Here is a 26,869-nt window from a genome sequence, read left to right on the forward strand (position 1 = left end):
GTCCGATCGAATCGCGCCTAATGTGAGGGGGGTATTACGCCGTGCCCCAACTCCATATCTACTAGTACTTACTATAAATTTGTAGCGCTTGCAAAAGAAAGACTTAGTTATCATGGGACAGATAGAAACGTTTAACATACACTATGTCGACCAGCTATTCTTCAATATTTCCATAGTCATAGTGGTTAAAAATAGACGAATATTATTGCGTTAATTGCTTGTTTGTTGTCGTTGCCATCTGCTGTACCGTACTGTGCAACTACGGAAATGGCGTCCCTATGCGTGAAGTCAGTTGCATCAGCCCACACAAAGTTGAACCTTTAGGGCATTGCAAGAGCCACATTAGATTATGGCTAGGCTTTCCAATCCACCCACGATACCGGTAGCCGGGAGTTGAAGCATTAAAAGATCAAACGCTTTTATGCGATTGTAAATACTAAAACACCGTGAAGTCATAGCAAGGTACTCTCCAGGCAGAGGTTCGGCTCCGGCTGTTTTCTTTACGTGTTTTAGACTTTTTTTGTCGTGCTTTCTATTTTGTACTGTTTTCTTTGTGTCCGCCAGCCAAACTGTCGAAAACACGTCAAAAACAGCCGGAGCTGAAATTATGCTTGGAGAGTGATATCAAGACAAAGTATCAAGGTATCGTCCGACTTATATGAAGACACTGATTTCGGTGTAGTCTTTGGTACAGGCAGGAATATAAAAGGAAATCCTGGATTCTAATTTCTGCTTCAGTTTTTCATCTATCATTCCAAAGACAATTCTTGATAGTACAATAATCGGATAAACAAAGTAAACCTGCGCAGTCCCCTAGTACACGCTCAGTTCTTTGGTATGCCATGTGCGATCTACCATTACTACAAGGTCCTATAAACAGAGCATGTTATTTAACTACATTTCAAAACATCCGTTTGTCTTGCAAAGGCTACAGGTATCATGTTTCAGACGTCTGCATGGGGGTGGAGTGCGGGTGTATCTATAATTTGATTTATTACGCACTTTCAGGAGGCCGCCTTCAGTATAAGTAATCATTACGCTAACTCAGCGGCCAGGTAGAAGAATAACCTTGCTACCTTTCTACGAAATAGAATAGCTTTTTTTTACGAAATATGGGGAACTATATATATAGCTCATGGCCTACGCCATACGGAAAGGGGGCACACTAACTAGTGCTCAAATCTAGTTCTAACGTTCTGTGACCATAACAATGGAAACACGACCAACAGTAGCGGAACTGAGAGTCAATATTTTTTTTAGCAAACCCGACGTATCTATGACAGTCATATAGGTTATTTTGTGATATCCAGATTGTGAATACAAACCATGCAAGTCTGTTGTATAAGAAAGAGTACTTACGTGTAGTTCTGCACGCTTACAGCTCCGAATGGCAGCCTCGGAGTTTGCGGAACTGACCCGACCTCCTGTCGTAAGATGGAACGGTTCAAATCAATTTTTGGGTAGCACGTATGAATCATGCTTTATAAAAGTAAACATACTAGCTTTAACACCATCGTTTTGTCATTAAAAATAAAATATTATGATTTTGTATATGGTTATTAATGATTTGATGTCGTATGCGTTCGTTGTTGGAAGATTGTTTAGTTTAATTATTCAAGGTCCCCCCTTTTTTCGAGGTTGAGCGCCCCTGTTGTTGTGACGTGTGGCGGTACCGTGTGTTCAGCATGGCTGACTGCTGGCTGTGGTCTGATGCAATACTGGGGGCGGGTTGGGTTATACAGGTGATCTCCAAGCAGAGGTTAGGATCCAGCTCGAGCGTCATATGGGCCCCAAAGCCCTTTTCCGTAGAGCGTAATCGGTGGTTTTAATTCTACGTACTCCGTAGTGGGACCGCTCGAATTCAACGTAGAGCGTAATCGGTGCATTTTGCGTCGAGCGATATTGGCCCTTTTAATTTAACGTTTTACGTAGAAGCTAACCGGATTTTACCGTAAAACGTAATTCATATGAATTGTTCGTAAAGCATAATCAAAATTTCATTAACCTAGTCTACCGGCAAAGTTTACCCGTGAAAATGCATGAAATTGCGTTTCAAAGGGTCCAGATTTCAAAATTTCGCCGGACCTTCCTTGCAATATTTGGCTCACCCCTTCGGCAGTGGACATGGTGAAAATATCTTGCGGGACGGTCGCCTCCCAACTAGTAGAAATTTCTTTACCGAACTCAGCTTAGTAAACAAGCAAAATGTGCAGGAAATGGCATTTGAGAGGGTCAAGATTTCAATTTTTTCTCTGGGCGGGCCTTAGAGCTGTGCGACGGCTTGCAGCTTGGGCCTCCGGCGCCCACGACTCTACAGCGCTCGTCGCCTTCAAAAACTTCTGTCTGAGAGAAATGTCCTTACATTGAGCATATAGTCTGCCAGCAAAATTTGTCCTTCAAAATTCAGAAAATAGTGTTTCAGACTCAGAGGGTCAAGATTTCACAACATGCCCCCGGACGCCCCTAGGATTGTCGCGCCTCCGCTTTCGATGCTACAAGTGCTGAAAATTACGTCACATAAGAAATTTGCTGTCGCCGCCTATAGCCAGCAAGACGGGCGCTTTTATATCGTCTAAGTAAAGTTTGAATATTGTTGATGGAATTATAAGTTCAAGTTGTTAGATCTCCTCTTCACGTGTTCTGCCGTCGGCGGAATTCAGCCAAAAGACGATAAAGATTTGCATCATGCATTTGGAAACTTCGTAATTTAGCGTAGAGCGTAATGAAGCGTCCATAATTTAGCGTATTACGTAGCCGGCCCTCCCGAATTTAGCGTAGAGCGTTGTCGGTACCCCCCTTGGGGGCCCTCCGTCATGGACGGCTTTTTATTATCTCCACGAAAAACGGAGATATAGCTTTGAGTGTGTTTGTCTATCTGTGTGTCTGTGTTTCTGGATTTTTCTAGTCAGCATGACTGAAGAACCTATGATATTTTGTGTGTTATACTCTCCAAGCAGAGGTTAGGCTCCGGCTGTTTTTAACGTTATTTTAGTCATTTTCTATCGGGCTTTCTAATTTGTCATTTTCTTGAAGTACACCAGCCAAACAATACAAAATTAAATACAAACTAAAAATAGAAAGCCCGATAAAAACGACTAAAAAACGTTGTACAAAAACAGCCGGAGCCTAACCTCTGCTTGGAGAGTAGTATGTTATTCTCCAAGCGTAGGTTGGGTCGGGCCGGGGGCCGTGGATGATAGTGCCCGGGGGCAGGGGGGAGCGGTAAGAAATCCCGGCCACTATAGGCTATCCCCCCTCACCAACTTCTGCTTGGTGAATAGTCTTTTTAGGCGTTTTCTTTTAAGTTTATTCAGATTTTCAGAAATGTTCTGAGAGGATCCGGCAACATTTCATACTGTACCAATAGTTTCAATCATTTATTTATCAGTTTTGTATGTAGTTGTTTTTGCTTAGCTTGTTTATTTTGATTATGTTTCTGTGTATTAGAGGATCCGGCCTGGTAGAGGAAATCTATATTTCTAGCTGTTGTCAAGGTTTCTTTTCTGCCAGTTTTTTTCCGTCCACCATACAGGCTGTCTATTTGTTTTGTGGGTGGACAAAAAGACAACATAGAAACCCAGACAAAAAAGTCTAAAAGACAGAGAAAAATACAGAAACCCCCTCTACCCAACCTCTGCTTGGTGAATAGTCTTTTTAGGAGTTTCTGTCGGCCCGGGGTTTCTATCTTGTCAACTTTTCTAGGTAGTAGGGGTGTTGAGTTATGCTGTGCTCCGGTTTGTTTTAGAGGACGTCTTTATTATTGTCAAAATCTCTATTTCAGCCTCTTGCTAGGCAATTCATCTCAAAACGCAAGTCATCTCAAAACACAAAACAAGCCAAAGACTAACCTCTGCTTTGAATGATGGTACTTACTAATCATGTGGGGCAGACATGTATATAGCTGTGGGGTATAAAGAATCTGTTGTCTGAATCTTGGCCTAAATCACCGGAAAGACTGGCATGACTCTACACGGGTCACTTAGCTTTTCAAACCAATACTTGCGGCAGAGCCAGATTTTACACGTTAATGATGACTTTAAGGTGAAGGTAAGCCGGACGAGCTCAGACTGAGGATGAACCATGCGGAAGCATTCGTTACAGGGGTGACGCAACAGTTAGCCTAGAGCACACGGTGAGAGAGCAAATAAAAACCAGGCTTAAAACCATTGAAAAGCCTTTCTTGATGGGATTTTATGTCAAATCTGGGAATTTTGGGAGTGGCTGCGGTAGGAAAGACACCATACTTGTGGAATCAGTTGTAAAAAAAATGACATTTCGCCATCTCGGGGGTTTTCATGGTATCATCGCAAGATAGCTGTTTTGAGCTTTACGGACCAGTCCAAGGGCTCTGATTAGGGGGGGGGGGGTCTAGCTCCTAACCAGACGTATAGAAATTCTTGCAAATGCAATGGATGAGAGTTGACAGTGTGGGCTAGCCTGTGAGGGTAAGTTTGTATGGCTTGAAGTTTTGAATCTTGAGATAAATACATTTGTTTCCTCAACTTCTCCGTAGGATTACATGTATTACTGGGGATAATTGTAACTGTATATTTGCCCCTACATACAAGTGCAATGCGGCTTGGATAACCTTTATTCGCAATGTAAATTCTAAGTACTGGTAATAGAGGAGAACGGACAGTGGCGAATGAAATGTCCCTTATCTTCAACTTGCAAATACGGTACGTTAGACTCTTAGATATGGTAGATGACGAAAAACAATTTATTCCAAACTGTCCCGTAACAATAACAAGAAAGAAGAGACTAGGCCTGTTTATAAAGAAGCCACATAATTCTATTCTAGTCTCTCCACGTTTACAGGCAGAAAGAAAACTACACTTCTATCAACTTTAGTTATAGAACCCACACATCACAAAAAAAGTAGAGATTTTTGTCTTCTAGTAGTTCTACTGTCTCAAAAAAAGTCTAGACCCAATAAGTCACACTAGACTATCGCTTACTATACCGTTTACCATTATTTGTCTGTCATTTTTTGTCACTTGTAATTAGTCCTCGGGCAAGAATTGACAATTAACTTATCATCAAACTTATTATTTGATTTATAATTAAACTTATCAGGGGAGGAGAAACGTTCTGCTTCAGCAGGTCGATAGAAACGATCAAACCTGTCTGTAGAACGCGCTATCTGCAAACAAATAAATCAAGACCATGACATATCCAGGGCTAAAGATTAAAAGAAAAAAAATACATTATGCTGCAGTGCCCAGGTCAACCGCCAGGAGGCCTCAAATTTACCTCGATCGTTAGGTCAACAACACCTACCCACGTACCAAATATCACCACAATCGCTCAAAACCTTCTTGTGAGATCGCGGACACACAAACGGTCCCAAATCTATACCTAACATTAGTTCACCTATATCCGTAGGGTAACCTATATCCGTTGTATACAAAAATAGGGTATTTGGGGATCGTTAAGTCACAGTGCAACATTTGAAACCCACGTCGTTGACCTGAAATCTTTAAATACACAGGGGTTTTTTTAAACAACGAATCTAGGTTACCCCGCGGATTAAGGTGAACTAGCGTTACATTTTTATAGAGTTGATGAGTGGCTATCCATGTAGGAAAAAGATACTGTTTTTGCTGGTTCTTCTACTTCTTTCTTCTCCTTCTTCTGTCATTTTTGGTGACGCCTCAGTGGCGAGCCTAATGGTACAGTATTGTTTGCAAGAATTGGATGTTCCCGTGGATGGTGAGCCTGAAGAACCTCAGGCCAGAGAACCTACACCTGAAGCACTACTGTGGGGGAACCCTGTACAACAACCAGTGGGTCATCACCGCAGCACACTGCGTGCACGAGGATTATGGGTAACACAGTAGTTCACCTTTATCCGCGGACTAACCTATATCCGTTGTTTTTAAAAACAAACGTTGTTCTTAAACGAATGATTCAATAAGTAATCTGGCAATGGCGTATGTTACCAAATACTATAGTATCTTCTCCGAGTGTTAGAGAGTATATAACGCTACTTCACCTTTATTTGTGGGTTAACCTATATCCGTTGTTTTAAAAAACACGAAAACGAATGATTCAACAAATCATTTGGCAATGACATATATTACTAGATATTTTCTCCTAGTGTTAGTTAGTAAGCATATAACGCTAGTTCACCTTTATCTGCGGGGTAACCTATATCCGTTGTTTTTCAAAACAGGTTATTTAGAGATATCAAGTCGACAGACGGTGAGATATTATGATGATAACTGTAATATTTTGAAAATTGAAACTGCTGTCCGTTGACTTGATAACCCTTAATACTCTGTTTTGAAACCATCGGATATAAGTTACCCCGCGCATAAAAGTGAAACTCTTTTTCTTCCTCTACTGTTTTGTGATGATGAAATAATGTGCGTAGCGTTAAAATAACTTTTTTCATAACAAACAAATACTGACAGAAAACGTACATTTGCATTACCATTGCAATCTTTTAAATGCCCCTTTGTGAAAATGCAGTTTGCTTTACCATATAATAAATCAGGACAAAAACACACGTAAGCGAATCATTCAATGAATTATGTATCATATCTATTAGTAGAATTGTAAGATGTATTCTGTATTCTTTCTTTCTTTTTGTAGTTTATAGTTGACAATACAAAAGTAACTGTACTTTTTGTCGTGTCAATAAAGCTTGTATCTTCTCCGAGTGTTTGAAAGCATATAACGCTAGTTCGCCTTTATCTGCGGGGTAACCTATATCCATTGTTTCTAAAACCAGAGAGTGGTTCCAAATTACAATAGTTTTAAAATATTCCAATTAAAAACCACAGTCCGTCGACTTGATATCCCTGAATACCCTGTTTTAATACATGTAACAATGGATATAGATTACTCGGATAACACTGCTAGTGCATCCTCCTACGCAGGGACATCCAACGGCGAAACCGTCTGCTTTCTCAACTGTCACTCTTAGTTCCTGTTGACGTCCCCCCAAACCAGCTGTCAGCCAATCAGAGATAGGCCTTTCAGTTTTGAAAAGGGGTCTCGCATATATATTCTCATTAATATTTATAAGCAGGGCGGTCAGGAACTAAGGGTGACAGTTGAGAAAGCAGGGTACATCCAGACAGGCGGTTTCGCTGTTGGGTGTCCCTGCGTAGGGATGTGCTAGCATTATTCACATGTATGCGTATTTGTGATTGGTACACAGAGGAACCGATCCCAGCATGTGGCGAGTCCGTTGGACGTCGGTGGTAAGCTGGGAGGATGGCCGACAGGACCACAACGTCTCCCTGGTCATCCTTCACCCCGCTTATCACCTGTATTACGTGGGTTCCCAGGGTGTGACACACCATGATGTGGCGCTGATCAAATTAGCCAGGTAGGTCACTGTCTATATTAGGGGTAGGTACGGTGTACCGGTACAAAACCTTTTTTCTTGTTGGACCGGTCCGAATATGAAAAGATTCAGTGGACCGGATGTTGGGCTGATTAGGAAATAGACACTACGGCAGGAAGTTTCTACAGTCAAACTTGGTCTAAGTTAACAGAGTTAGCGTTGTTTCCGTGAAGATAGGATATTCCACCAAACAGATTCCTATCTAGCGAAATGTACCATTGCTTTGGAGTATCAGCCATTCACAAACAATTAGGTCCGGTGTGACAGCGATCTCGCCCCCCCGTGATCTCGCCCCCCCGGGGGCAAAATCGCTAGCGATCTCGCCCCCCCGGGGCGAAATCACTAGCGATCTCGCCCTCCCCAGCTAGTGATCTCGCCCCCTACCTCGCCCCCCTTTAGCGATGTCGCCCCCCCCCCAAAAAAAAAAACAACGTTTACATGACATTTTAGAAGTTGATTGGTATAAATCACAAAATACAGTTTCAGAATGATATAAGTACACGAGTTTGATACATAACTCCATTCATAGTATCAATTATATTAACGTAATTACATGGTAATAAGACAGTTGAACTTGTTTCAGACAAGGAGGGTTGGGTCCCTTGTAAATCCCATTATTGCATATACCTGAGTCTTGACATAAGATGTATCTCATTGTTTTCACCTGTCCTCAAGCAACCTATATATCTCCAATACGTCGATGTAGGTTAGACATCCAGGTAATAAGATACGCCAAAAATAGTTACTCAAGCAACTGCTTTCAAAACCATATCCAGTTGCTTGAGTAACTATTTTTGGCGTATCTCCAATATGAAGTTTCTACCATGAAGTGACCACAAAAGAACTATGTAATGTCTTTATTAATTATGCAAATATTAGGTATTAATCAGAATAACGCACATTTTGGTATATGCACCTGGCCAAGGGATATCTTCACCTCCAACATGACTGTTTTTCTAGTATTTAGGAACTGATGCATTTACACGTGTTTCTTAAGACTAGTACTTTACCAGTGTTTGTGTAGCATTTAGCAACAGCTATATCAACTTGCGCGTAGATAGTGTTTATAATGAGAAACTACTATTCACGTGTGTTTTTGTTAGTGCTTTGGAAATGTTTCCAGCACAAGAAAGAAAACACTGTGACATATTGAAAACATATAGCTGACGTATTCCGTACCATAGACGGTGTTGATTTATACGTTCGCAGTAGCACTGTTTTTATGCCACCTCAGCTGCAAAAATTGTCTTTTTCATTTCAATGTCATGTTAGCACCGAACAATAAGTCAATATAGTATCGACTTTCGAGGTATGACATCTTACGGTACGGTAATAAGGTGCCATATAGGTACCAGGTAACACACCATATACGTTACTCCCCAGGTGCAGTATAGTACCAGGTAGCGCACCTGTAATATGTAGTAACCAGCTGCTCTTTGGGGGGGGGGGCGAAAACGCGAAAACGGGGGGATACAAGCTGAGCCACGTCTGGGATGGCATTCTTGCTGCTGCAACGCCACCTACATCGGCTATAAGTAGCAGCAAGAAGTAGTTCCCGTCATTCCACCCTGATGATGGTGTCTGACAGACACCGAAACGTCGGAAGTAAGTTATTTTCTGGTTGTGCTAAAAGAACCTTACTATATGAATAATTGCCAACCTGATGAAGTTATTCACGGATGTCACATTCACACTGATTATCCTCCTACTGACATCACACTGGTCCTGTCCCTGTCCCTGAACTCACATTCACACTGATTATCCTCCTACTGACTACACACTGGTCCTGTCCCTGGTGCTGAACTCACATTCACACTGATTATCCTCCTACTGACTTCACACTGGTCCTGTCCCTGGTGCTGAACTAACATTCACACTGATTATCCTCCTACTGACTTCACACTGGTCCTATCCCTGGTGCTGAACTCACATTCACACTGATTATCCTCCTACTGACTTCACACTGGTCCTGTCCCTGGCTCTGAACTCACATTCACACTGATTATCCTCCTACTGACTTCACACTGGTCCTATCCCTTGTGCTGAACTCACATTCACACTGATTATCCTCCTACTGACTTCACACTGGTCCTATCCCTGGTGCTGAACTCACATTCACACTGATTATCCACCTACCAACTTCACACTGGTCCTGCCCCTGAACTCACATTCACACTGATTATCCTCCTACTGACTTCACACTGGTCCTGACCCTGAACTCACATTCACACTGATTATCCTCCTACTGACTTCACACTGGTCCTGTCCTTGGTGCTGAACTCACATTCACACTGATTATCCACCTACCGACTTACCACTGGTCCTGCCCCTGAACTCACATTCACACTGATTATCCTCCTACTGACTTCACACTGGTCCTGTCCCTGAACTTACGTTCATGCTGATTATCTCTCTTATGACTTCACACTAGTCCTGTCCTTGAAATTACATTAATCTTAACATGCTCCCTATTTTACAAATGATACAACCCTCAAAGAAAACTAAGCTACTAGTATGTTTCATGGATTTATTTCACGTTTTTTCCCGATGATATTTAGCCAAATCGGATATACTGAAGTGGGCGTACTCCCCCATACAAGACCCTGGGTACTGCAGCCAGGACAACGCCTGGGGATCTCTGATGGTGAGCAGTATCCTGGTGTGTTCAGGATATGAGCATGGGCAGGACGACTCTTGTGACGTACGTTTTTGTTTTTCCATTTGACCATTCTTTCTTTACTTGCTCAATGTAAGGACAGTGTTGGCCACTGCTAGTCACTGAACTAAGTCGCCCCCTACTTGCAGAACATGTCTAAATGGATGTCACCACCAGTACTACACAGACGGACAAGGCATGCTACAAAGCAGCTGTCGGAATGGGACCCGCACATGTTGATCTTACCAAAGGCTCACGTTCAGTCCTTTGGAGGCTGTCTGCAGTTCCAGGGCCCTACGTTGTGGAACGATCTTTCTGTCGTTCAGACAATGGACAAAACAAGCAGCTTTTAAAAACGGACTGATACAGTAGTACTGTTGGCAGGACTCTCACTGTTATCTTTTTCCTGAGTTATGTGTGTAGTTCCCAAGTATTGTATCTTGTCTGTTTCTACATGTGTCCAGGGACTCCTGAAAAGCAGGCTGAAGCCTGAGTGATGTAAAATTGTGTTTGGAAAGAGAGTTCCATACTTTACTAGTCCGAGGAAAGAAGTTGTTGCTAAAGATTGACTTTGCTTGATCAAGTGCCATTTGGTTAACCTTCATTGACGTAATGTTATATAGTCAATCCTGGTGTTTTGCAGGGCGATTCTGGTGGTCCGCTTATTTGCCCATCCCCTGACGGCAGCCGGTGGGAACTGCAGGGCATTGTTAACTGGGGTATCAAGCCATGCGGTCAAACAAACAAGCCCGTCATGTACGCCCGAGTCACCGCCTTCAAGAGCTGGATTGAGCAGACCATCCAGGCGAACTAGAGTCTTGACAGTACACAATTCTGCGCCACCACAGAGCAAAATAAAGTGAAGCATCTTTAAAAGTTTGTCTGAGTACTACATTGAGTGAAAAAAGAAAGAAACAATTTTTTTAAACTTCTCATATATTACAGTACCAAACGACTTGATGTACAGTATTTCAATCTTTGTACAAGAATATCTACAACCGTACAAGTAGTATTAACATTAAAAATAACTGTCAAGACTTTTATGTGGCGTGATGAGCTATATACAGTATATACCACCAGGTTTTACATTGTGTTTGTATGCAATGTACACATCTATATGCAATATACACATTTCCACATGCACTGATTGCCTGTCACTTTGAGTTTTACTTGTACAGATCTCTATATACATAAGGTGCCCCTTTATGGTTCCGGTTCGGAGTTTTTTTTAGGATTTGGGGCCGATTTGACTGTCTCTGAGAAAAGCACTAGCGCTTCTCAAAACATCGTTTTTCGGATAATTCAATGTTTCCGATAGAAAAGGGTGTGTTGTCGCTGACCGACAGACTCATTTGCCATTTTCTGTAGAAATGTTATTTTTGGTAAAAAACCATCAAAAATATAAGCTTTTCATCCAAAAATTGCTAATTTGGGGCCATTTTTTACAGGCCGCTACACGGAAAAAATGAATTTTCCTGGGATAATGACTGATATGGCAAGGAAGGTCAAGACTTCTTCTGTATACTGAGTAAAAAGGAAAAAAAGTTATCCGATACGTTTTCCGCGAGCTCTGATGGCGCTAAAACACCCAAAACGCACATAGAACGCACGATCTGGGTAATCAGGCGACGAAACGCTTTACCGCTATCGCGCGCACTAATACCAGGAAGTGTTCGCCGAACAATCAAATCTCCGACACCATAAAACCCTACGAACAACAAGCATTTGGAGAAGTATAAAAGATTATAGACTTCTAAAGCGATAGCTGAAAAATCTAGAGCCAAATCTATGGAGACAACCTCTGATTTGCGTCTTATTCTTAGGGACTATTTAGATATTGGACACTTGAAATTCCGAACCGGAACCATAAGGTGCCCCCTCGTGAACCCTTCCCATGGTGCATCAGGAGGCCACCTGTAACCGAGGTGCCCCCTCGTGTACCCTTCCCATGGTACATCAGGAGGCCACCTGTAACCGTGCTGCCCCCTCGTGTACCCTTCCCATGGTGCATCAGGAGGCCACCTGTAACCGAGGTGCCCCCTGGTGTACCCTTCCCATGGTGCATCAGGAGGCCACCTGTAACCGAGGTGCCCCCTCGTGTACCCTTCCCATGGTGCATCAGGAGGCCACCTGTAACCGAGGTGCCCCCTCGTGTACCCTTCCCATGGTGCCCTCCAGCTGCTCATACTCCTTGACCAGGCCTGTGAGCGACTCCAGAGCCTGGGAGAACTGTGCTGCCTCCATGCCATCCACATTGGTGTAGTGGTGGAGATGGGCCTGAAATGTACATTTACATGTAATCAGATACATTACATACAAGAGGTACAAATGTAACAGGGAGCACTTTTCTGAATGGTCAAATGGTGGAAAGGTGCTCCTATTTTTTAAAACTGTTGAAGAAGTGGGTTTATATCCACTGGGTCTAGGGGACTGTATTGTGAGTTGTAGGGTCGTGTTCAGGATGTCTGGCCTTGGAGGTTCTCAGTTCCAATCCTGTGAAGCTTCATGTACCAAACTTCACAGGAATTTTACAGGACTGTCCTCCCTACACCCAGGTGTAAAAATAGGTACCTGACTCATGAAGTTGGGGAGGTTAAGTAAGTGGAAGGATACCCAACACCGTGCCCTAGCATTTACCCTTTGGCCTTAAATAAATGGCCATAGGGCTGCCTTTACCTTCCTACGTGGCGACAGAATCTACTGTACTGTACACTACATCACTCATTGCAACAAGAAAAGTATCAACATCTTTCCTTTTCTAACACTGTAAAGGCAGAAATGTTTGCAGTGGTTTTATGTTCACAGTATTTGTGAACACTTCACTGTAAGGGTCTGACTCCTCACCTTCCTCTTGTATAGTTTGTGGAACCTGTCCCTGAGGTTGGTGAAAGTGTGCCTGATGCAGGAGTTGTTAGCCAGGGCCAGCAGGGAGTAGGGTTGGCCTACAGGGGGTACAGAACACAGACCTGTCTTCCAGCCTTCCTGGTTCCAATGGATGAACTGTAGAGAAGGCTTCAACCTGAAAAATACATAAACACATTGACTACGATTGTAGAAAACAGTTCACAATTGGTCCTGTGACTCAAGAACTTTTAACTACTACACCTTACATGGAATGTCTAATTGTAACGTCACTGTGATACTGTAAATGCAGAAACTTTCCTGGTGGTTTAATGTTCGCGGTTTTCACGGTGGCCACTTCACCGCAAACTTAAAACCACAGCGAACATTTTCCAATGGCAGTAAGAGACTACAGTGCAAGGTGCTACGGCAAACTTAAAACCACTGTGAAAAGTTTTTTCCCGCTACCACAAAATTAAATCCCTGCAAACTTGAATAGATTTACAGTACTTGCTGTGATGTAACTAGAATATTAATTAGGTTTATCAATTATGCCACCAAAAAATCAAGACCACAACACCTCGAGGTCAAGAGATACAAAACACAAAACCAGAAGTTCAGCTGCAGTACCAAGGTCACACAACAGTAGCCCAAATTGACTTTGATCTTTGTCTTCCCAACACATAGCCACATACCAAATGTCATTTAATACAATCCATCCTGAGGTTCTAGAGTTATGCTGATCACAAATATCTCGAAACACACACACACACACACACAAACGCCAAAAAATATACTGGGTCCCCTATTTTTCGTGGCGGTAACAATAACAGTTTGCTTTGAACAACTGGTAACAGCTCATTCTAAATTACTTCAAGCAGGATGCTACCTAACACCCACAGGCATCTGAGATCAAATGGCAAGCCAATTAAGTTAGCACGTCTTTGAGATGCAAACTGAATCCTGCAAGACGAGCGTATGATGTCACTGTTGCCTCGGTAACATCAGAAGAGGCCATAGTTGCTATGACAACAGCTTCACCTTGAGGCCCAGCCAGCGCTGAGTCTCATAATTACCTTCCTGTTGTTATGCTTGTGGTGTGTTAAATTGATGAGAATATTCTATCATTGTAGCAGTTTTTCTAATGTATCTCTTGTCCAGGACAATTGGTGGCAAGTAGCTTTTCATGTCAAGACAAGGTGGGACAGGTTTGAGCCCCTTAACATTTAATTTTGGAACTGCAGGGGCATTTTTCTCAAAACATTCCAAGCTGGATAACTGAAGAAAGGAAAAACAGATTTCCATCAGTTTGGGCATGTAGATAGCTTTGGCAAAGACATAGACAAGGATATGCATAGTATGCAAATGAGGACTTCATTTGCATAATTTGCAGCTCATTTTGAACTATTTCAAGCAAGATGGTACATAACACCAACAGGTGGCGCAGAGATCAAATGGCAAGCCAATTAAGTTAGCACGTCTTTGAGATGTTAGCACGTCTTTGAGATGCAAACTAGATCCTGCAAGAGAAGCGTATGATGTCACTGTTGCCTCGGTAACATCAGAAGAGGCCGTGGTTGCTATGACAACAGCTTCACCTTGAGGCCCTGCCAGTGCTGAGTCTCTCCTCATAATTACCTTCCTGTTGTTGTGCTCGTGGTGTGTTAAATTTGGGCGTGCAGCCGGCTACAGCAGCTCAGGCCGTGCCTATCTTATACCTTAACCGTATTCATCAACAGGTTAGTGTGAAACTCTTTATTTCAACATGTTATATAGAAGCATGGTGTACACATGTCATTTCTTTTAGTGTGCAACAGATGGGCAAAGGTCTTACTATATGGTTTGGTTATTGTTTTGGGTGCCATTTCTTTCTTTCCATTTCTTAACACCGGCAAATGTTCAGATCAAAGACAGGTATATGTCTCCTTGTCTAACAATTAGTCCTTTTCTTATGTATCTAATATTTTCACCACTAGTGCACACCTTCCAATTAATAACTAGAGGGCTAAGCTATCAGGTATCATTTTTGGCTTACATGGAGTCTTGGAGTAATGAACATATGGAACATCACTCCTGCTAAGGAAAAGAGTAGGCCTGAAGTGCCCAGGTTCTTGTTGTTGTTCTTCCTTCCTTTCATCTATCATGGGTGTTTTTAGTAATGCTTGGTTCTGCATGCATGCTTGCATATGGTTGCCTATTACTGCAGTATGGAGGACTCTGTATTTGTGTGTATGTGTGTGTGTGTATTTGTGTTTGTGTGTGCATGTTTGTGTGTGCGCGTGCATGTGTGTGCGTTCGCATTTGTGTGTATGTATTGCGTGAATGTGTGTTTCCCTACACAATTCTTGAAAGGATGGCAATGAGCTCTAAAAATGAATCGCTGAAAAAGAAAATTATGTTTAAAACATTTTTCCAAGGACAAGGGTTTAGTCGCTTTAACAAAGCTTATGTGTAGCAAACCAGCTGCATATACTTTAAGCGGCGGCTGGTTATATTATATCTAACCACTTTATCACACCTGAGCCCTGTATATCTATATCAAAGCGTTGTTTTAAGTGATGTATTATCAATGTAGCGTATCCAATCCGATTAAAATCCCAATGGTTTTGCTCACTACAGTAGAGTGTTCTTTTCCTTTTTCGTTCAAAGTTGCTTAAAAAGATGTTTTAGTATTACTGACAATGATCTTTATTGCATATTCCTGCCTAACATGGGCTAAATGCATTGAGTTAGAAAAAATAAGCATACGTGAAACAGGTTACATCTTATATCATCTAATTCTAAAATCTACAGAGTCTCTTCTCTCTTTTTGAAACTTGTGTAAACAAATTACAAATCTTTTCCAGTACTAAGTTAACTTTATGCATTGAAAAATCAAGCAACCACATCATGTCCCAGGGCTCTAGCCAGCTCGAATTTTTTTTTCGTCAGCCAATTCCCATATTGTCGCGAAAACACTCTTCCAGGAGTTAGAAAGACTGAACTGAGACCTTGAAAAACAGGTTTTTAATGAGATTTTCGTATGCTAAAGAGCGCCGACACACTTTGTCAACAATAATAACAATAGCAAAACAAACAGTGTGTGGCTTTTACGGCCGTGGACGGCGTCCCCAAGCCACCTGTAGCTTCCACCAAGGATTTTTGTACGTCAAGGTTGACGGATTGGTTTTAGAATTTTTCCGTCACACACAGCAAATTTCCGTCAATTGACGGAAAAACAGACGCTGGCTAGAGCCCTGTTATGTCCATGCACAAACAGACCGACACACACACAGGCTTAACTCTTCAAACAATGCCACATCATAAGGATTAGCTGACCATGATCGACTTTTCCCAATGCTGTTTTAGCACAGATATTTTACTAAAAAACATGTTCCCATTTTTTCTAGCTCATAATTGTCAACAATGAGTGAGGACCAGAAGAAGATGTCCCCTCCTTCTGACACCGTCCCATCTGAGGATACCGTCCAGCTCAACCAAGGGGAGAAAAAGGTGCCATTGTTCGTGAGATTCAGCCCGTGGGAAACGCTCAAACACATCCTGGCCGTCCCGTTCTACATCACCATACTTTTCTGTGCCAGCTACTACCCGGCAAGTACTGTAAAATTAAATGCATTTAAGTTCGCTGAGACTTAATTTCGCAGTAGCGGGAAAATGGACTTTTCACGGTGGATTTAATTACGCAATAGCACTATGCACTGAAGTCTCTTACTGTTTGCGGTGGTTTTAAATTCGCGGTGAAGCGGCCACCGCAAAAACCACGAACATTAATCCACCGTGACAGTTTCTGCATTTACAATTATTAACAGTACCTCTTGTCACTTTTGCACCTACAGTCAAACCTGTATTAGCGGCCACCTTTGCATGGCGACCACCTGGCCATGATTGCGGTCACTTTTTGTTGGTCCCTTGGATTTATTTTCCCATTGACCTATTATAAGCATTGAGAAAAAGTCTATAGCGGCCACCTCTCCAAAGCGGCCACGGCCACGGCCACACGATTTCCAGTCCCGTATATACAGGAACACTGCATGCAGCGGCCGTATGTCACCCTGCGCCGGGTTTAAAATCGTAGTTTGCGAGGACTTGGAGTTCCCAACAGGGTTATTTTGGCAGTAGCAGAACGTACGCTGCCTTGAACCTAGAGCGCACGTCCTTTTCGGTAGATTTGACTTTGGCAGCGTCAGTTGAATTTTGAGACAATCAAGACAATGTTACTTGGTGAGAAAGATCAGTGGGTACTGAAATCATGTGGAACTTATTGCTTGGGTTCTATAGTGGGTACATTTCTGAAGTCCCTTGAGTGGCCGCTATAGACAGGTTTGACTGTACTAGTAGTCTTTCAAAGAAAAACAGAAATTATATGTTGTCAATTTTGGTGCTATTCAGTGTTCTCAGCAGGATTTTTTCACAGCATAGGGGCATCTATTCTTAGTGCAAAAAAAGTCATGTGGTAAGCCATGCAAGCATGAACATTGTAAGGTCTTGGAATATCCTCCCCCTGAAATTTATTAGATCTACAACCCTCAGAAACACTATTGTTTGAGGCCCAAAATTTAGTCAAATAAAGACACCATTTTTTACCTTTGGAAAATAACAGAAAAGTCCCTTTGTTGGCTGAATCAAAGCACAGAGGCCCAAATCACAGCATCAAAGGAAATCAAATCACAGCGAGGGGCGCGCGGTTTACACGAGGCAAAAAAATAACTTGTCCTAAAAATGTCCTACAATATTTGACAGTGTGGCACCTGAAAAGGCCTGACAAGAACACTGCTATTGTTTTGCAAAATGCTGAATCAGGGTTGTAGCTAGCACCCGTCCTTCCATCCTTTGACAAAACTTTGCAGCTGGGGGCGGAAGACAATTTTGCCCATTCCGTCCTCTGTGAGCAAAATCTAATCCTCAAAATGCAGGAAATAGTGTTTCAGAGGGTCTAAAAAATTTTTGGGGGAGCATGCCCCTGGACCCCCCTAGGAACAATGCACCAAAGCCATTCAAAATCGAAGGGACAGAAATGATTTCTGGCTGGCTCCAACCCTGTGCTGAATCATTGTTTTCTGTCCCTTCAGTATCTTCAGCACTGCGGTATCTGGTTTGGGGCCCTGTGCGGTCTCATCACCACCATCGCCAACCTTGTGTACCAGATTTATGCGCTGTGGAAGTTCAAGGACTTCCACCTCCCAGTCGTCCAGAATTCCAACAAAGAAGACTAGGGAGGGCCGCGTTAGACATCAGAAACGCCCAGGCACAAATTAAAAGGCTAATCTCCAAGCAGATGCTACAATGGCACAAGATAGTACCAAACTGGCCAAAGAGTGTAGTAGTCAGTCAAAAGGTGTCGTGTAGGTTGCCATGTGTCGTGTAGGTTGCCATGTAGCGAAACACATTCCTAAGCCGGCTTCACTCCTCTGTCAGCTTTTGATGCTAATAATTCTTATGCTACCGTGGGATCTGCTTGGAGATTATCAAAAGGCGACATTGTCAAATGAAAACACGCCATTAACAGGTTCCTAGAACCCAAAGTAGAATTCTTTCCGTAACACATAGAAGTTATCTTAGACTATTGTTTGTCAGATAGAAAACAGATATATTATGTAGTGTTTTTCAAGATAGTTTTAAAAGATATGTCAGGAGGTTTTTAACCATCTATTTAACATATTTTTGTGAAAGAAAGAAGAAAACTTAAGATTGGAAAATCATGTAGTATCTAACAAAGACAGGGTAAACATGAGTGGCTGGTAACATTAGGATTCGTAGTGTATGTGTAACACTTGTGATATATTGCAACATCAGTGTCGATGCCTTTGTAACTGTCTTTAAGGTAAACAAGTGACCGTAGGTAACGTACTCTGTAACATAGTTATAGTTTATGTCGGTTGTGTTGTTTTCTGTGGTGTATGCATGGTGTTTATATCGCATACAGAACACATCACATTGACTTATACCTCCAAAAGCTTAGTAAACTTAATACCTAACGGAACTATTACTGCCAAATGTAAACACAGCAAAATCAGCCTCTCAACTCAACAGCAAAATCAGCCTCTCAAAAGAACGACACCAAATGAAAATAGCCACACACCTTCACAGTACATACATGAGAGCCACACCATCATATAAACAGCCGCAATAATGACGGCTTTGAACAACTGACAACATGATGTGCACAAAACATGCAAATCACACAACATCTGCTTGACATTATTCAATTACCGCAAGGCCTTGACAACGCAGAACTGGACCAATAAACCGAAAGACGTACATTTTGTATAGCCTCCATAGCAGGCTCTCTATGGGCTTTTTTGGCACTTTTGCTGGCATTTTCTTTTTGTACTGGGTCGCTGATTGCTGGCCTCTCTCATAGCCGCCCATTTTAGAGCCTGCATGGAAACGGCGGTACAAAGTCATATTATAAAACGATTAGGGCAATTAACAAGGAGGTGCGAATTCCCTGCCTGCCGTGGACGGCTAATAAACTGCACGCATCTCCGCCGGACGCGGACAGAGGCGCGTGTCGCCCGAGTTGTAAAATGCTTGCTCACAGAGTTGTGAATTATTCCTAACGCATGTGTTAATAGGGCAGATGACAGGCTAATCCTTTTCTGATATGACTTTGTACCGCCATTTCCATGCAGGCTCTAAAATGGACGGCTATGAGAGAGGCCAGCAATCAGCAACCCAGTACAAAAAGAAAATGCCAGCCAAAGTGCCAAAAAAGCCCATAGAGAGCCTGCTATGGAGGCTACATTTTGTAGGGGTGATTTCGGAAATTATTACATACTATTAGATTAATATAAAAACAGCTACCGCGAAAAAAAACAAAAACATGCATCATCTCTGTGCAGCGCAGAGGACCTGCCAAACTATATACAAATGCGACAACAAGAACATACAGATACAGATGAGAACGCGAGTTACAATTTGACAAAACTAAACAGAGCAATAATTAGCCTACATGTACAATGTATACTTAGTGTCCACAATTCGTTAATCAAGGGTCAGGGTTGGACAAGTCCACTAGCCCTATTGTCCAGGGCAGGTGAAAGTTCTGATCGGGCAAGTGCATGTCCTACCCCACTTGCCCAATTGGGCAAGTAAGATTTTTCCATTGAGCAAGATTTTGATATACTTGTCACTTTTTACAGTCATGACATCAAGCAGTGGTCAACATACTTAGAAAAATAGAGGCAATAATAAGAATACCATTGCTGGATGTGAAAATGCAAATAAAAGTGACATTTGAATTTTGGGCAAGAGAATAATTGCTTCATGCAAGTAAATTTTTTATGTCCTTGTCCGATAGGACAAGTAAATTTTAGAAAACTTGTTCAACCCAGAAGGGTATTCTTTTTATTGCTTGGACAAGCATAATGTGATGTGAACTGTTGTTTAAGTTTTAACGGTGTGGTTATAGCTTATACACAGATGTAGTGGAAAACAGTAAAAATGTGCAGTTAAACTGTCGTTTTTTAGGTTGGCAGACAAGTTTACTTCAGTGCTGATGAGTATGAAAATACTTATACGAAAGTGCAATAAGTTAAGTATGACTGTTCGTAGATATGGTCTCTTATATGAATAAAGTACAGTACAGGATTTGTGAAATACGTTTGCTGATCTGCATTTTTTTGTTTTCTTTATGTTAGACATCAGGGTTTAACTGAATCAGATTTGACTAAATTTATCGTGAAGGAGACATAATACTTCACTCCTTCAGTTTAGTGTTTCATCATATAGTTATACACAGTCTGGTGCAATGGTCGAATGGGTTGAGTGTTTGCCTTGCATTTGGTAGGTCTGAGTACAATTCCTGGCCAAGTCATACCAAGTGATTTGGTAAGCATTTTCTGCTTACCACTGAGCACAAATGAGGAAGAGTAATGGGAGTTAAACACACATCACTAACCCCTGCTGTAGTAGCTTAGACTTAGGCCACAGACATGGAGATGGGTGCCACCCCTAAATATCTATTACAGATGCACTTGTAAGCAACTTTCACTTTAAGACAATATACAGGGTAATGAACCTACAAAATCCAGTCCGAGTCCACAACTCAGTTCTGGAAGAGTTGGGGACTTCTAAACATCATAAAAAGAAGGAAGTTCCACTACTTCAGTCACAATCCATGAGCCCAACCCATACCAAAACCCTGTCATGACATGAGGTGACAGTCCATCTCAGAGGTAATAAAAACATTAATAAAGCACCCAGCGGTGCTCCTGCCCACTGATTGAGGAGCTATCACCATCCCAGCGACTCCTTTATCCGAACCTTTTGAGACCAAGGAGGTTGAAAAAGGAATTAGGTATTCTTTTTCAACCTCCTTGTTGAGACATACAATGTACTACAATGTAAATACAACCAGACCTGCCTTCACCAAATGCACCCTTATCACTCGTACTTGCATACTCAACCTATGGAGCTTTAGCACAAAAACTGTCTAAGACTTATGTTCATCACCTCCAGTAAGACTGTAAGAGACTGTAATCGTGGCCATTTCAACAATGTTTTTATTGCAATACTTGTTTAAAGAGGGAAACAATGGCACTGTGGTCCCATACCCTGACCATGTGACCCCTTACTCTGGAGAACAGATCCTCTATCAAATTCTGATTGACCAGGGAAGCTATTGGGTGACATTTGGCCAGTTTTGTTCTGTTTGAAGAACAGGCAAAAATCAACGCCCGCACGGATGTCATCCACAGAATCAAGTCAGTGTGGCCTAACCGGAAGCACATTGTTTTCCTATGCCTAATAATATATTGTAATGGAATATGCAAACGTTGTGTACGTTGGGTGCACCATCTCACAGTCAAACACCCTCAAAGCCGTACAGAAAAGAGCCATGAAGATCATCCACAGAAACAGGGATGCCTCCTGCACGACTACCCCCCTGCCAACTCTCCAGTCCAGGCGCGAAGACGCAGTAGTAACTCTCCTCAACCAGATGCGCTCCAGTGACCATCCACTACACTACATGGTTACAGGTGACAGGCAATAGCGGACTGGGCGTACTCTGGGGAACAGCAACCACCTCAAACTGCTGGCCTGTCGTACTGAGAGACTAAGAAAATCATTTCTATACAAGACAACAGCCCTGTACAACAAGACTCTGTAGACATTTCATTTCAGTAACAAGTGCCTCTTTTGTTTTTATATAAGACTGTAACGCTGACTTGTATTATATGTAACTCTACTTTAAAATGAATCTTTTATGAGAAATCTTCTATGATAAAACTCTCAGGCGAACATACGTCCACTATGTAATTTGGTTTGAAATTTCAGTCTTGTTTTAAACTGCGAAAACCAAATAAAGCTCTCATCTCAATTGGGGGAAAAAAAAAGCAGTGAAGTCACCTGTCAATGTTCCTCCTGATGTCTGACACTGCCACGTTCCCCCGCACCATTAGTGCACAGGCCAGGTACAGGCTGTGTCTGGGGTCCGCACTGATCAGCTGGTACTCCTTTGTAAAGGCATCCGAGAACATCTGGTCTAGCCTGTGTAGGAAGATGGATAAGATAAAACTATTAAATGTTCATGGTAGTTTCATTTTACAGGTGGTTTTCACAGTGACCTCTTGTAAAACCATGATGCCACAAAAACTTTCTTTCCCAATTTCTACAGCAAAATGAAGTCCCCTGAAATAAATGTGTCAGTCTGCATGGATGTTATGACCTCCTTGGGTACTGTAAAATGAATTTCTACCACATGTGTAAGGTCAAACGTACAGACTGAGGGGCAGTGAGCCTTGTTGACATGAGCTTCACGATAGGATTTTAACTACGGTGGGAGTCTGATATTCCACAAAATAGATTCCTTTGTAGCAAAATTGACCTGTCCATTGTTTTGAGCTTTGCCCTTTTACAAGTTTTCAGACAATCTGGTCCAGGTTCATGTCAAAAACTGGGCCTGATCCGCTGATCTGAACCATACCTGTACTTGAATTTTCTGTACCAGTACCCACCCCTATTTTCCAACCTCGAAAAAAGCATGACAAAGATTAGGTCCCCTTTCCACTAGACGACGATCACACTGCGCTCTCACTGTGACCTAATTGACATGTGTAACCTTTGCTTTCACACTGGGTATATCATACAAAATGTAAAAGTGTGACTGAGAAGACAACAAAACACACAGAAAGTTTTAAAAGATTTTTTTCTTTTCTATATAATTCGTTGAGGGATAAGTCACATTTTATTAGGTGGCAGAGAGAGCGTGGCAAGATTGCCATCCTAGTGGAAAGTAGTCTAAGCGATTGGTGCAAATTAAAATATAGCTAGAATTGCTCAAAATATGGTAAAAGCATGAAACTTGGTATGATGAGTCCTGAGTATGTACTAAATATTTTCAAGGGTGGAGCCAATTCAAATCAAAATGCATGTTTCTTAGCAACGGTTGCTAGGTAACCAATATTCCCAGCAAATAGCTACACTATTGACGTCTGCACTGTCATAATTCAAGTTACAATTCTAAATTTAAAAGGGGTTATTAGCGACAGCAAATCTTACTTCCTGAGAGGTAGGCTGACGTCTGCCAGGTGGTACAGAGGACTGAGGCTGGACACCAGGTAGTGCAGCTTGGGGAACGGCACCAGGTTCATGGTGATCTCGTTCAAGTCCACGTTCAGGGCACCCTCAAACCTGGAGGAGCTGGATTGGAGGGAAGGTACAGATCATAAGTACACAATGTAGATCTCAAATGTTCTACTGTAATGTACTGTGTATACAATGCCCACCTCTTGTCTGGTGCAAAAGAATAAACAACATTACTATAGTCCCTGATCTCTGTCCTGGCTTTTGGACGTGCTTGCGCCATCTGATCGTAGCTTCAGGGTGGTTGAGAACTGACAAGAGGGTAAGACAACAAAATGGAGGTTCTACCGAGATGAAAAATTCTGGGAATAACTCAGCAGATGACACGATCACAGCTTGTGAAGTGTGACAGAAGCGACAGTGAGAGAAAGGACGTCCACAGGGCCAACATTTTGCGCGGAAACTGTCACATGACGAGATTGTTGTTATAGTTTGTTGTTGATCCATTGTTGTTGACAATATGCGCTGTTATGTCACCTGTATGTGCCCCTGAAAAATGCACTTAACACAACTTTCCTCTCTTCACTCAGATGGAGATGTAGGGCCGTCTCAGATAGGACATTAATTGGAGGACAGTAAAGAAACCACCACACTTATTGAAAACAGTGTAGTGGTCCTTCCTGATGTGAGAGGATACCTTACAGTCTGGTCTTAGGTTGACATCTTTAAAAGGTGATGATATGAAATGAAATGATAATGACACCAATCTTACCTTGTCAAGTTCAGCAGAAGGTTGGCTACGATGTTGTTCATCTTGTCAAACGGCTTCTCCTGACCTTTGATCCCGCCCGTGTCAGAGGTCACGGTGCTGCCACCTTTGACCTTGCTTGTCGAGGAGATCTTGCTAGTTTTACTGGCTGCCTGGTTCACCATGTTAAAGATATCAACAAGGGACTGTGGAAACAAAAGGGAAATACATGATTGTACAATTATTGTATATGAGATCGAGTGGCGTGATTGGCAGCGTGTTTGGTTTGGGATCTACAACTCCCGGGTTCAAACTCGGCTGTGTCACGGATCTTGTGCCCTTGAGAAAGGCACTTAACACAGCTTTCCCCACTTCACTCAGGTGAAAATGAGTATAGTTACAGCTAGGGATGTCCCCGGATATATTAAATAGTGGTTCCGTGTCTGTATGTGATGGATTCTTTAACGTACTTACACCCCATGCAAGTACGTTAAAGAATTCACCACACCTTTCAAAAAAGAGTAGGGCAGGGGCATGCCCCCAGGTGTGCGATGGTGCGAATTCTTCAGTGAGTAGGTGGTTCACTTCAAATCACTCGGATGGTGGCCTGGTAAACCTCCATCTTATATCGGTCATACGGTCATCTACATGACTGTACATCATTCAGCCAGACTCACTAAATGAAGATTCGTGTCTCTTTCCTCATTGAAAACCACAGTTCACTTTCAATTGTCAAGTTGTTCAGGTTCATGTACCTAAACTTCTGTTACCAATCGATTACTGTTTAAGTACCTGTACCTAATGTCACATTTAGATACACATCCCTAATAATTATAGACTTTACTGTGTACTTGCCTGGTTCTCTATGGGCAGCACACAGTCAGCGTGTTTAGTGAGCTGGTGCATGGCCAGAACACTGTTGTATGGGGAGGTGATACAAACTTTACTGTGTACTTGTACTTGTACTTGCCTGGTTCTCTATGGGCAGCACACAGTCAGCATGTTCAGTGAGCTGGTGCATGGCCAGAACACTGTTGTATGGGGAGGTGATACAAACTTTACTGTGTACTTGCCTGGTTCTCTATAGGCAGCACACAGTCAGCATGTTCAGTGAGCTGGTGCATGGCCAGAACACTGTTGTATGGGGAGGTGATACAAACTTTACTATACATGTGTACTTGCCTGGTTCTCTATGGGCAGCACACAGTCAGCATGTTCAGTAAGCTGGTGCATGGCCAGAACACTGTTGTATGGGGAGGTGATACAAACTTTACTGTACATGTGTACTTGCCTGGTTCTCTATGGGCAGCACACAGTCAGCATGTTCAGTGAGCTGGTGCATGGCCAGAACACTGTTGTATGGGGAGGTGATACAAACTTTACTGTACATGTGTACTTGCCTGGTTCTCTATGGGCAGCACACAGTCAGCATGTTCAGTGAGCTGGTGCATGGCCAGCACACTGTTGTACGGGGAGGTGATGACATCATCTTCTGCTGATGGGTACACAGCCGTGGTGAATCTGCAGAAGGTAAAATGTAAAGAACATAGAAAAGTCACATTTCCAACAGGGGTGTCTAATATTGATTTGATCCTCACGGAAATCCGATGATCCTCTACTAAGAAACACACAATCCATAGAAATTTTATGCAGTCCAAGAAATTAGTAAGGACCATTTTTTTCTTAGTAGTGGATCATATTTTTTCCTTAAGGAATCACATGTTTTTTAGTAATAGATTGTATGAATGCAATAAGGGTCGTATGTTTTCTGTAAGGATGTTTAAACTTGGACACCCCTGTGCAAGAGCATATAATCATGTTAGCCTTCCCATGGTCTAGCATAACAAACTGCTGCTCAGTTTTTCTTTATCTCAAACACCTTTGGGAATATGGTGACCAGCCCCTCCAGACCTGTCCTGCCACTCGCTACATTATGTAACCATGGGTGTCTGTAAAACCTCTAGTAACCATGGCCTTTAGCTTCTTTGCTCAGAGAAGAAGTGGAAGAAGAAACTGAGCAACAAAATTTTCCCTTTCATAAAGCCATAGTTGAATTATTTCAATACACTTCATAATATAACATTGTATGATATTGCGTGACCTTCTGATATTTGACTGTATTTACCTACAAGAGTAAAAGCCCCAAAACGAAAAGCAAAACGAAGCTATCAATTCATTTAGTTTTTCAAACTATTAGTACACTAATCTCCTCATAATTTACACTGGGAAGAATAAGACCAGGAAGCCTTCCAAGAGAGTGAAAAATTGATACGATTCACAAACACAGAAGACTGTTTGAGGGTGACCTTTGCTCTGTACTATCACCTTCCCTCACCTGTACACTTCAGGATACTCCTCTTCAAGAAGGTTCAATATGAAGGTCCCCACACCTGAGCCAGTACCTGTCACAAGGAGGAAAAATTAACCTGTGACTTAACAAAATCATTGCCATCATATAAAGATTATAAATTTTGAAATTTGTAAAATAACACCTCACTCACTCTGGACCCATGACTGTAGAGGTCGTAGGGGCTTCACGACAGCCACATACTGTCCTTACCCCCTAAAGTGTCTGTACCCCTTGTAAAATCCATCTCTTTGTTGTCCCTACTCCCTGTACATGATCATGTCTGTACTCTTTTTAGTGTCCATAACCCCCATAATGTCCTAAAAACTGTGCTGTCTGACCCTTTGCAGTGTCCATACCCAATGTTTGTACCCCCAGTAGTGTCCTTATCCT

At 42.2% G+C, this 26,869-nt stretch overlaps 4 protein-coding genes across 4 annotated transcripts in view; 2 read left to right on the forward strand and 2 right to left on the reverse strand.

Annotated features, from left to right (window-relative positions):
- Positions 1–1,458, reverse strand: part of LOC118419523 (galactose-3-O-sulfotransferase 2-like) — a 10,650-nt gene extending 9,192 nt beyond the window's left edge. The window contains exon 1 of the mRNA XM_035825939.1: positions 1,360–1,458. The gene's annotated coding sequence lies outside the window, so the exon portion shown is untranslated. The remainder of the gene's footprint in view (positions 1–1,359) is intronic.
- Positions 1,459–5,709: 4,251 nt separating this feature from the next.
- Positions 5,710–10,827, forward strand: LOC118420239 (cationic trypsin-like). Its single transcript, XM_035826959.1, has 4 exons — positions 5,710–5,828; positions 7,169–7,299; positions 9,916–10,058; positions 10,657–10,827. The coding sequence occupies exons 1-4, from the start codon at positions 5,710–5,712 to the stop codon at positions 10,825–10,827; spliced, it is 564 nt and encodes a 187-aa protein (XP_035682852.1).
- Positions 10,828–10,938: 111 nt separating this feature from the next.
- LOC118419389 (tubulin epsilon chain-like) overlaps positions 10,939–26,869 on the reverse strand; it is a 36,641-nt gene continuing 20,710 nt past the window's right edge. The window contains exons 7-14 of the mRNA XM_035825756.1: positions 26,465–26,531; positions 25,530–25,650; positions 24,154–24,335; positions 23,358–23,498; positions 22,206–22,346; positions 12,858–13,032; positions 12,001–12,290; positions 10,939–11,216 (exon numbers count right to left, since the gene is read on the reverse strand). Of these exons, the coding sequence (XP_035681649.1) occupies positions 12,132–12,290; positions 12,858–13,032; positions 22,206–22,346; positions 23,358–23,498; positions 24,154–24,335; positions 25,530–25,650; positions 26,465–26,531 (986 nt within the window). The 3' untranslated portion in view covers positions 10,939–11,216; positions 12,001–12,131. The remainder of the gene's footprint in view (positions 11,217–12,000; positions 12,291–12,857; positions 13,033–22,205; positions 22,347–23,357; positions 23,499–24,153; positions 24,336–25,529; positions 25,651–26,464; positions 26,532–26,869) is intronic.
- On the forward strand, positions 16,248–18,137 carry LOC118419390. Its single transcript, XM_035825757.1, has 2 exons — positions 16,248–16,445; positions 17,924–18,137. The coding sequence occupies exons 1-2, from the start codon at positions 16,260–16,262 to the stop codon at positions 18,065–18,067; spliced, it is 330 nt and encodes a 109-aa protein (XP_035681650.1). The 5' UTR covers positions 16,248–16,259; the 3' UTR covers positions 18,068–18,137.

Source organism: Branchiostoma floridae, chromosome 7, assembly GCF_000003815.2.
Source record: "Branchiostoma floridae strain S238N-H82 chromosome 7, Bfl_VNyyK, whole genome shotgun sequence".
In the NCBI taxonomy this organism is placed as follows: Eukaryota; Metazoa; Chordata; class Leptocardii; order Amphioxiformes; family Branchiostomatidae; genus Branchiostoma; species Branchiostoma floridae.